This window comes from Schistocerca piceifrons, chromosome 7, assembly GCF_021461385.2.
Source record: "Schistocerca piceifrons isolate TAMUIC-IGC-003096 chromosome 7, iqSchPice1.1, whole genome shotgun sequence".
NCBI lineage: Eukaryota > Metazoa > Arthropoda > Insecta > Orthoptera > Acrididae > Schistocerca > Schistocerca piceifrons.
Window position 1 is genome coordinate 236988389 of NC_060144.1, and position 12744 is coordinate 237001132.

General features: G+C 41.0%; 1 protein-coding gene across 1 annotated transcript in view; it reads right to left on the reverse strand.

Moving 5' to 3' along the window:
- Positions 1–12744, reverse strand: part of LOC124804731 (protein FAM114A2) — a 68638-nt gene that overhangs the window by 25216 nt on the left and 30678 nt on the right. Inside the window, exon 5 of the mRNA XM_047265025.1 lies at positions 1030–1135. Coding sequence (XP_047120981.1) covers positions 1030–1135 — 106 coding nt within the window. The remainder of the gene's footprint in view (positions 1–1029; positions 1136–12744) is intronic.

Consider the following 12744-nt stretch of genomic DNA (forward strand, 5'->3'; position numbering starts at 1 on the left):
AAATGAAGTTGAATTAAATTAGGTGATGCTGCAGGGATTAGATTTGAAATTGAGACACTGTGAGTAGTAAACAATTTCTGCTACTTGGGCAGGTTAAAACAGAGATGATGTAAAATGCAGACTTGCTACAGCAAGGAAAGCATTTAACTAATGAGTAGGCATTCAACTGAACTGGGGATTCTATGATAGGACACATTCTTAGGTATCATCGAGGAATTGTCGATTAAGTATTAAAGGGAAGTGGGGGTAAATATTGCAGGTCCAGAAGGATGTACGTTACAGTCGCTATTTGGATATAAAGAGGGTTGCACATGGTAGATTAGCATGGAAAGCTGCATCAAACCTGTCTTCTGACTGAAAACAACAACAACAACATGACGAGAAATACTTTTGAAACTGTTATACAAAAACTGGAACGTGTCACAATTTCTTAAATTAATTTTGGAACCATCCCTCAGAATGTAACTAATCATGGTAAAGTAACATGCAGTCTTTTCTTAAAAACACATTGAATTGGGATGTAACTGATTTCAGTTTCTGTATTCAGGAATAAACAGAGAACAGTATAATACCTTTTTTTTATGGTCACAATAAGAATAGGGTTTAACATTCTGTTGATGGTAAGGTCAATGGAGATTGGGCACAGGCTTGGATATGACAAGTCAGCCATGTCATTTTTTGAAGTAATCATCCTGGCATTGGCAGTAAAGGATTTAGATAAACTTCTGAATGGTCAGATGGGATTTGAACCCCGTTCCTCTAAAATGCAAGACCATTGCATTAAACAGGGTTTTCACCTTGCTGGGTGTGTTATGGTCTACAAAAGTTTTTAATGCATCAAAATGCACCACAATGTATATCCTCACTCCATGGCTATGGAGTATTAATGCCAAGTCCCATAAAAATAGAAGTGTTTTTGACTCTTTCAACTTTGCCTATTTTTAAGTGATATTTTTACTGTTTTTATATCTTTATATTTTTTATCTGATAAAAAAGTAGCAAAGTGTACACTGAGAAAATACAACATACCTTGAAAATCATCAAACAGAGTTTCGAAATGTGCTTTCCTCAAGACTTCTTTATCTTCATTTAATTTATCTTCCATTTCAGCTCTCTCTTTTGCTTCTCTCAAAACCTGTAACAAGTGCAGTTGCTTCTTAAACGTAGTGTATTATGGACCAAAAGGGAAGAACAGCAGTGTTGATTTTGTTAGTTTTTTTTCTACATTTCACTATCTGAGTGAGTGATGTAGATTCTATGGTTTGCCCTTTCAGAATATAGGACAATGAATTTTAGTTACATTTCGTAAGATAACAAATTTCAGTTAGTATTTTGTCTTATAACAGGTAACTGGTTACATGGCTATGGTCAGCTGTTACATACATTAGGTTGAATTATTGTTATTTATTACTTGTACTTTTCAACACAGTTGTGGTATAAAGACAAAACGTGCATACTTTTGACAAAAGCCTTGTAGGGCGAAAGCTAACTTTCTGACAGTCTTTTTGTTTTACCTTTCTACGACTTAGCATCTCCGGTATATGGTGAGTGGCAACTATCATTTTCATTATATTGTTACACTCTACCCTGGATTTTTCACTATTTGATTTTATCTGACATTCCTCTTTTCACTTCCACAACCTTTGCAGAATTGTAATCAATGATGTGATCATTTCTTTTAGTGTATGTTTTGTCACTGCTGGATTATTCGTTGATATTTGTATGAAAATATTGTCATAGGAGTCACATCGCCCACACACAACCAAATATACAGTGTGTTTCAAAATTACTTCTACAAACTTTGGGGACAGGTTCCTTACAGTAAAACAAGAAAAAAGTTCTTATAAACATTTTGAGTTATTGATGAAAGTTAATATTCAATGGCTTTCCAGGTACAACCCAACAACTTCACTTATCTATGCCTCTGTCTGATGCATTGTATCCTAAGTGGAGTTTTGTTGGCAGGGACACTTTTCGACATCGTCATTCATCTGTCTTCAATGTGTCCATTGTGTACATGAATTTCAGGTAATGGGTTAACTGAAAGTCCTGTGTTCAGGTATAGCAGGATATTCATTTTGGGAGCATGCACGCATTTTGCTCATATGTCTGAGCACGAAGAGCACATTCTATGGGTTGTTGAAGAAGAGCGAGGTATCAATGCAGGGCAAGTGTCCTTGGCAAGTGGTGCATCTCAATGCTCGGCATGGAGGATACTTCACAAGCAACTCAAACATCCTTATCCTCTTCAAAATGGGTGGGACCTTAATTGCTGCCGTATCCCCCATCGCATCTACATACATACTCCACAAGCCAGCTTCTGGAGTGCAGCAAATTGCATATCTAGGTTTCCGTTTGCTCTTATAGTTTACTTCTTCAGTTACTCTTGCTAGGATGAATAGGACGTGTGCATGTTGTGTGCGGACGCAGGGGAGCTAGTCACAGTTCGCACACAGCTGAATACGCTTTTGGCTATGATCAGCCACCTTCAAGCTGCTGCCTCGGTGTGTATCTGTGGTGGGTCATCTGGCGCATCATATGGGACTCCTCAGATGTCATTTGCTTTGCTCATGGGCTCTGTAGCCAAGGCACCTCCTTGTGTACCTGACACAGTGGATCTGTCCTCACAGCACTGTGTGTGGCGAGTGGTAATGTGTTCACACTGCTTGAAGCGGAGGGTCAATTTGGAGACTGGGCACCTGGCCTCACCTTTTCGCCCTGTGAGTGAACTGGTGGCCATTTCTTCTGCAGGACCCAAGCAGGCACACATGGGCAGGTGTTTGCTTGTTATGGGAGCTCCAACATTTGGCATGTTAAGGAACCCCTTAGAAAGGTAGCATTCATTGCCGGAAAGCAGGCCAATGTGCAGTTAGAACATCCGCCATGACCCTCATCCATGATGTTGAGGAGGCCTTGCCTGTGGTTACTGAGCACAGGCATGGTGCAGTTGCCTACAAGTTGTGGCTCACATCAGCACCACCAACACCTGTCGCATGAGTTCCGAGGCCATCTTCAGTTCATACAGGCAGCTGGCCAAGGTGGTGAAAGCTGCTGGCCCCACAAGTAGGGTGCAAGCAGAGCTCACAATTTACAGCGTTGTTTCCAGAGTTGATCTGGGTCCTTTGGTTTGGAGCCATGTGGAGGGTCAAAGGCTTTGTCAACTCTGTGACAGTTTTGGCCGCAGATTTCTGGACCCTTCTTATCGGGTGAGGAATTGTAGGATGCCCCTTGACAGGTCATGGGTGTACTACTGCCATCCCTGTTTAGGGAACTAGGGATACTAACTACTGCTTCCCAATATATTTATTCCTTAATGAAATTTGTCATTAAAAATATATCACTTTTTCAAACCAACAGCTCAATTCATGGAATCAATACTAGAAATAAGAATAATCTTCACAAGGATTTAAAGTCACTTTGTCTTGTACAAAAAGGTGCGCATTATTCAGAAACACACATTTTCAATAACTTTCCAGCAGCCATAAAAAGCTTAACAACCAATGAAATTCATTTTAAGAGAAGCCTAAAGGATTTACTGGTGGCCAACTCCTTCCACTCCATTGATGAATTTCTCAGTAGAACCAACTGATGTGTGTGTGATGATGTAACTTACCAAACGAAAGCGTTGGTATGTTGATAGACACACAAACAGATACGTCTGCTTGTGTCTGTATATGTGCAGATGGATGTGTGTGTGTGTGTGTGTGCGCGCGCGCCGCGCGCGCAAGTGTATACCTGTCCTTTTTTCCCCCTAAGGTAAGTCTTTCCGCCCCCGGGATTGGAATGACTCCTTACCCTCTCCCTTAAAACCCACATCCTTTCGTCTTTCCCTCTCCTTCCCTCTTTCCTGATGAAGCAACCGTGGGTTGCGAAAGCTTGAATTTTGTGTGTGTGTTTGTGTGTCTATCAGCATACCAACACTTTCGTTTGGTAAGTTACATCATCTTTGTTTTTAGATATATTTTTCCCACGTGGAATGTACAATATATCTTCTGCACAATTGCAGTGCAGTAATGTGTTCATTGTAAATAAATGTGTGTGTGTGTGTGTGTGTGTGTGTGTGTGTGTGTGTGTGTGTAAGTAAGTACAATCTAGCTTCTGCACCAGTTCAGTGCAGTAATGTGTTCATTGTAAATAAGTATTTAGTAGTTGTATTACATGTTTATTACCTAATAAATAAATAAACAACTTTTTTATTTTAAATTCAATGCATTAGCATTTGCAAAATGATTCTTTCATATAGTGTTCATTAAAAAATGACGACCATGCCACTTGGGATCTGTGGAATGGTACATTAGCTTATTTGTTTGAGTTGTAAATATTTGTCACGTATTGTTGTTTTTCTGACATGTTCTACATCCCAGAGGACCTCCTCACTACGGATCAATTGGAATGAAAGTAAATACAATCTAATCTAATCAAAGTTGACTGTTAGATGGTTTTACTGGTCACCAGATTCTGCGGTGACAGTGTCAGAATCATTCAAAGAAAGTCTACAGTCAAGTGGCACGTAAATACCCAGATCATGCGATAACAGTTGGAGGTTACTTTAACCCACTGAGCAACAGACTGCAACATGTATGCATTCACAGCAGTGGGTACAGACAAACAGTCCTGAGAAACACTTTTGAACATTTTTCCGAAAACTCTGGCAGCCCACACACAATGAAAATATCATCCAGATGCTCACACACAAGGAAACTGATGAAAGGGGCCTATTCTTTCCAAATTTGGCCCAATACAACGAATCTAGAACAAGCAGTCAACACTCACATGGACATTCCATTACTTTATAGTCAAATTAGTTTTAAAGACCCTCTACCTAATAATATATGGAGTAGTAATTTCATTATGCACTTAAACATCAGAGGTCTGTCTGAAGGAATGATCAGGAAGCTTTATGATATAGAAATTTTGCTAGAAAGTGTGAAACAATCTGTGAAAGTAATATGCCTTAATGAACATTGGCTAAAATCTGAAAATATCAGTCTCCTGAATAAACTTACAGGTTATAAACTGGCTACCAGCTTTTGTAGGACCAATGGGTATGGAGGCTCTTGCATACTAGGTTCATTCTACGATAGACTATGATATCAGACAGAATTTTAGCCATCTGAATGATGAAGGTACATTTGAAAGTTGTTGTATAGAACTTAAAGAGTATAACATATTAATTATCAGCATATCTCACACCCCTGAGTACCATATAAGCTCTGTATTTTTAGATAAGTTAAATACATTGCTACATAAATCAAAAAGTAAGAAACTGTACAAAAAAAGGGTTATATGTGCCGACTTCAACATAGATGTAAGGACTGATGACAAATTTTCTTCACACTTAAAGAACCTGATAGCCACAAATGGGCTAAATCTCAATTTTGATCAGTATACAAGAACTACAACAAGCTCCACAACATGTATTGACAATGTTGTAAGTAGTTATAATTATTATGTAAAAGAAAAGTTTCTTCTAGATTTAGGAGTATCAGACCACAAAGCACTATTTGTATCACTACCGAAGCAAAATTCAGTCTGCAGGAATTTCAGTCAAGAAAATGTGGAAGTATTTTGCAAAAAACTAAGCCAAACCAAGCGGGCAGTCAGCAAACACACTTCCACAAGTGACAATTACAATAACTTTTTAACTGAATTCTTGGGTATATTCAATGAATGCTTCCCTTTTGTAACAGTGAGGACCAGGTCCCAAAAAAGTAGATCCTGGGTAACAAAAGGAATTAGAGTGTCTAGTGCTACTAAGAGGAAACTGCATATGGAGGCAAAAGTAAATCGAAGCCCTCAATTTCTTAAGTATGTAAGCACATACAAAAAAATTTGACAAAATAGTTAAACTAGCAAAACATACTGCGAATAATAACTTCATTAAAAAAAGAGAGCTGTTTGGTCTGTTATAAGAAGCGAAGTTGGCAGAGAGAAAATGCCCTTCTCAAATAATGATAAATGGTAGAGCTGTTACAGAACCCAGTGCAATTGTGGATCATTCAATGACTTTTTCATAAACTGTAACAAATTTGGTGACTGTTTACCACCAAAAACAAAGCCCAATATGACAGACAGCAATTGCCCTTGTTTTAAGTTTTCTCGTGTTTCCATCTCAGATGTCATCAAAATCATAATGTCCCTAAAAAATTCAAAATCTGCGGGGTGGAATGAGGTCACCACTGAAATAATAAAAGTAGTCTGTCACAGTATTGCATATTCACTCTCTTTCATAATCAACCAATCTTTTGATGAGGGATGTTTCCCAGATCGATTAAAATATGCAGAAGTTTGGCCCATACATAAAAAAGGCAAACAAGATGAATTGGGCAGCTATAGGTCAATCTCACTGTTACCAATTTTCTCAAAAATATTTGAAAGAGCTGCATGTGATCAGATCGAAAATCACAATTCATCTAACAGCATTATCTTAGGCAATCAATATGGTTTCAGAAAAGGCAGCAGTACAATCCATGCAATAAATGAATTAGTCACAAAGTCAGCAGATGTCTTGATGATAGAATGTGTGTGTCAGGCATCTTTTGTGACCTGTCCAAAGCCTTCGACGCAGTAAGTCATGACCTGCTTCTCCAAAAATTGGCACGCTATGGTTTTCAAGGCAAATCTCTTAGCTGGATGTCATCATACTTGGCAAACAGAAAACAAAGAGTACTTATTAACGTCAACGGCAAGAAATTTCTCTCTGGCTGGAAACATACTCAATTATGTGTTCCACAAGGTTCAATATTAGGGCCACTACTTTTTCTGTATTATATCAATGATATGCCATGTCAGGTCCAATCTGATACTATCTTCTATGCGGATGACTCGACAGCTGTAGTCTGTTGTAAAAACGAGGTAGACCTAATTTGTCATATTGAACAAACACTTGGGGAAGTGGAGGCATGGGTCAAAAACAATAACTTGACATTAAATTTTACAAAAACAGAAATTGTTCATTTCACCACAAAACAATCTGCACAGTCTATAAGAGAAATAAGGTATATGGACAAAAAATTAGAGACTGCAGACTGTGCCAAATTCCTTGGCGTATTAGTCAATACAAACCTGTTATGGAGTCACCATGTGGACAACATACTGGGTCGACTGAATAGCCTTGTATATATTATGAATATCTTGATATAATAGAAGGAAACATTCCACGTGGGAAAAATTATATATAAAAACAAAGATGAGGTGACTTACCGAACGAAAGCGCTGGCAGGTCGATAGACACACAAACATACACACAAAATTCAAGCTTTCGCAACAAACTGTTGCCTCATCAGGAAAGAGGGAAGGAGAGGGGAAGACGAAAGGAAGTGGGTTTTAAGGGAGAGGGTAAGGAGTCATTCCAATCCCGGGAGCGGAAAGACTTACCTTAGGGGGAAAAAAGGACAGGTATACACTCGCACACACGCACATATCCATCCACACGTACAGACACAAGCAGACATCTGCTTGCGTCTGTACGTGTGGATGGACACGCGCGTGCGTGCGAGCGCACACCTGTCCCCCTCTCCCCCCAAGGCAAGTCCCCCCACTCCCGGGACTGGAACGACTCCCCACCCTCTCCCCCAAAGTTTGGTACAGATATATTGATGACATCTTCACGATCTGGACTCACAGTGAAGAAGAACTCCAGAATTTCCTCTCCAACCTCAACTCCTTTGGTTCCATCAGATTCACCTGGTCCTACTCCAAATCCCATGCCACTTTCCTTGACGTTGACCTCCACCTGTCCAATGGCCAACTTCACACGTCCGTCCACATCAAACCCACCAACAAGCAACAGTACCTCCATTATGACAGCTGCCACCCATTCCACATCAAACGGTCCCTTCCCTATAGCCTAGGTCTTCGTGGCAAACGAATCTGCTCCAGTCCGGAATCCCTGAATCATTACACCAACAACCTGAAAACAGCTTTCGCATCCCGCAACTACCCTCCCGACCTGGTACAGAAGCAAATAACCAGAGCCACTTCCTCATCCCCTCGAACCCAGAATCCCCCACAGAAGAACCACAAAAGTGCCCCACTTGTGACAGGATACTTTCTGGGACTGGACCAGACTCTGAATGTGGCTCTCCAGCAGGGATACGACTTCCTCAAATCCTGCCCTGAAATGAGATCCATCCTTCATGAAATCCTCCCCACTCCGCCAAGAGTGTCTTTCCGCCGTCCACCTAACCTTCGTAACCTGTTAGTTCATCCCTATGAAATCCCCAAACCACCTTCCCTACCCTCTGGCTCCTATCCTTGTAACCGCCCCCGATGCAAAACCTGTCCCATACACCCTCCCACCACCACCTACTCCAGTCCTGTAACCCGGAAGGTGTACACGATCAAAGGCAGAGCCACGTGTGAAAGCACCCACGTGATTTACCAACTGACCTGCCTACACTGTGATGCATTCTATGTGGGAATGACCAGCAACAAACTGTCCATTCGCATGAATGGACACAGGCAGACAGTGTTTGTTGGTAATGACGATCACCCTGTGGCTAAACATGCCTTGGTGCACAGCCAGCACATCTTGGCACAGTGTTACACTGTCCGGGTTATCTGGATACTTCCCACCAACACCAACCTATCCGAACTCCGGAGATGGGAACTTGCCCTTCAGTATATCCTCTCTTCTTGTCATCCGCCAGGCCTCAATCTCCGCTAATTTCAAGTTGCCGCCACTCATACCTCACCTGTCTTTCAACAACTTCTTTGCCTCTACACTTCTGCCTCTACTGACATCTCTGCCCAAACTCTTTGTCTTTAAATATGTCTGTATGTGTGGATGGATGTGTGCGTGTGTGTGAGTGTGTGCCTGTCCTTTTTTCCCCCAAGGGTGGGTCTTTCCGCTCCCGGGATTGGAGTGACTCCTTGCCCTCTCCCTTAGAGCCCACTTCCTGTCGTCTTCCCCTCTCCTTCCCTAGTTCCTGGTGAGGCGGCGGTTTGTTGCGAAGGCTTGAATTTTGTGTGTATGTTTGTGTTTGTTTGTGTGTCTGTCGACCTGCCAGCGCTTTCGTTCGGTGGGTCGCCTCATCTTTGTTTTTATATATAATTTTTCCCGCGTGGAATGTTTCCTTCTATTGTGTGTGTGTGTGTGTGTGTGTGTGTGTGTGTGTGTGTGTGTGTGTGTGTGTGTGTATATATATATGGTTATAATAGAGGGAAACATTCCACGTAGGAAATATATATCTAAAAACAAAGATGATGTGACTTACCAAATGAAAGTGCTGGCAGGTCGACAGACACACAAACAAATACAAACATACACACAAAATTCAAGCTTTCGCAACAAACTGTTGCCTCATCAGGAAAGAGGGAAGGAGAGGGAAAGACGAAAGGAAGTGGGTTTTAAGGGAGAGGGTAAGGAGTCATTCCAATCCCGGGAGCGGAAAGACTTACCTTAGGGGGAAAAAAGGATGGGTATACACTCGCACACACACACACATATCCATCCACACATATACAGACACAAGCAGACATATTTAAAGACAGGTCTTTAAATATGTCTGCTTGTGTCTGTATATGTGTGGATGGATATGTGTGTGTGTGTGTGCGAGTGTATACCCATCCTTTTTTCCCCCTAAGGTAAGTCTTTCCGCTCCAGGGATTGGAATGACTCCTTACCCTCTCCCTTACAACCCACTTCCTTTCGTCTTTCCCTCTCCTTCCCTCTTTCCTGATGAGGCAACAGTTTGTTGCGAAAGCTTGAATTTTGTGTGTATGTTTGTGTGTCTGTCGACCTGCCAGCACTTTCATTGGTAAGTCACATCATCTTTGTTTTTAGATATATATATATATGGTAGGGGGAGGCATTCCATGTGGGAAGAATTATATATAAGGACGGGGATGGGGTGACTTGCCGAGCGGGGGCGCTGGCGGGTCGATGGACACACAAACATACACGCGGGGTTCAGACTTTCGCGGCGAACTGTTGCCTCGTCGGGGGGGGCGGAGGGGGGGGGGGGGTTTGGGGGAGAGGGTGGGGAGTCGTTCCAGTCCCGGGAGCGGGGGGACTTGCCTTGGGGGGAGAGGGGGACAGGTGTGCGCTCGCACGCACGCGCGTGTCCATCCACACATACAGACGCAAGCAGATGTCTGCTTGTGTCTGTACGTGTGGATGGATATGTGCGTGTGTGCGAGTGTATACCTGTCCTTTTTTCCCCCTAAGGTAAGTCTTTCCGCTCCCGGGATTGGAATGACTCCTTACCCTCTCCCTTAAAGCCCACTTCCTTTCGTCTTCCCCTCTCCTTCCCTCTTTCCTGATGAGGCAACAGTTTGTTGCGAAAGCTTGAATTTTGTGTGTATGTTTGTGTGTCTATCGACCTGCCAACGCTTTCGTTCGGTAAGTCACCTCATCTTTGTTTTTATATATTATGAATATCTTGTATAGTATTACTGATTTAGCTGTAAGAAAAACTGTATATAATGCATATTTTGTTTCAGTCATCAGGTATAGTATAATTTTCTGGGGGTCTGAAAAACCAAATTTACTTAGAGCTTTTAGACTACAAAAAAGAATCATCCGAGCAATGGTGGGAGCAAAACCAAAGCAACATTGTAAACCTTTATTTGTGGAACTAGATCTAATGAGCATTCCAAGCATATACATCTATGAAACTCTCACTTTCACGAAAACAAACCCTCAACTTTTTGAGGGCTACTTCTTCTTGCATCAATATGATACTAGATATAGAACAAGCTACATGTTACCTACCCACCGTTTAAAATCATATGAAAAAACCCCATGCTATATGGGCATGAAATTTGTAAATAAAATATGGAAAGATATGTATGACCCAAATGAAAAAGGTACCAAAAGAGACCTGGAAAAATATCTGAACGATAAATGATACTATAATGTAGAAGATTTCATGAATGGCAACAATCCATTATAATTGTAATTAAAATACCTCTTTGAAGATGTTACACCATATATATTATTAGTTTATTGTCTATTTTTAGTATTAGTATATATAGTGTAAAACTGACAAGTCACCTATGTCACAATCTTTGATTGTATAAGGCATGTTATGTGATAATAAAAATTGAATTGAATTGAAATAGACTTTGTAGCTACAAATAGGCCTGACCTTAGCAACAACATCAACATGGAGATCGGGATTAGTGATCATGTAACTATGGTTACTAAAATTATTAAATCAGTCAAGAAAACTACAAGACTATTTCTGCTAGAAAGAGAAAATAAGCAGTTGTTAGCATCTCACTTAGACAATGAAATTATACCATTTAGTTCCAGTATGAGAGACACAGAAAATTTATGGGCAGAGTTTAAACAGACTTTGTAAATTGTGGTCTGGAGAAGAATGTGCCTAATATGTGGATTAAGGACAGAAAAGACCCACAGTGAGTGAAATTCGAAAAGGGCTGAGGAAGCAAAGGCTGTTACACTCTCAGTTCAAAAGAAACATACAAATGATGACACGCAAATGTTAGTAGAGGCTTGTGCATCTGTAAAAAGATCTATGCTCAAACCATAGGCCACAACTGCCACCATCATACATTAGGAAAAGATCTGGCCAAGAATCCATGGAAATTCTGGTCTCCTGTAAAATCATTAAGCAGCTCTAAGGCTTCCATCCCATCACTTGTTGACCTCTCTGGTGTGGCAGTAGAAGATAACAAAGGGAGAGCAGAAGTTTTAAATTTCATGTTAAGAAATTGTTCATGAAGGAGAATCGTACAAACATACTGTTGTTTGGCCATCACACAAACTTGCGTATGGACGACATAGTAACAGGCCCTCCTGGCATAGAGAAACGACCAAAAGAGCTGGAAACAAGTAAGTTGTCAGGTCTGAATGGAGTACCAATTCAGTTTTACAAAGAGTACTCTATAGCATTGGTCCATTACTTAGCTTGTACTTATCACGAATTCCTTGCCCAGTACAAAGTCCCAATTGAATGAAGAAAAAGTGCAGGCTTCTCGTGTATAAGAAGGATAAAAGAAATAAGCTGCAAAATTATAGACCAATCCTTAATACTGGTTTGCTGCAGAATTCTTGAACATGTTCGAATATAATCAATTTCGTTGAGACTGAAAAGCTTCTGTTCACGAATCAGCACAGTTTTAGAAAGCATCACTCGTGTGAAACTCAGTTTGCCTTTTCTCACATGATACACTGGAAACTATGAATGGAGGGCACCAGGCAGGGTCCATACTTCTAGCTTTCCAAAAAGCATTTGACACAGTGCCCCACTGCAGATTGATAACAATGGTATGAGCATGCGGAATAGGGTCCTTGATATGCGAGTGGCTCGAAGACTTCTTAACCAACAGAACCTAGTACACTGTCCTTGTCAGCAAGTGTTCATCAGAGATAACGTTATTGTCAGGAATGCTCCAGGGAAGTGTCATGGCTGCTGTTATTTTCTATATACATGAATGATCTGGTCGACAAGGTACGCAGCAATCTGTGATTGTTTCCTAATGATGCTGTGATGTACAGGAAGGTGTGATTGTTGAGTGACTGTAGGACACAAAGTGACTTAAACAAAATTTCTAGTTGGTGTAATGTGTGGCAGCTAGCTCTAAATGTAGAAACATAAGTTAATGCAAATGAATAGGAGAAACAAATCCATAATGTTTGAATACAGCATTAGTAGTGCCCTGCTTGACAATGATGTCACATCGTTTAAATACCTGGGCATAATGTTACAAACCGATATGAAATGGGACGAGCATGCCAGGATTGTGGTAGGGAAGGTGAATGGTCGACTTCAG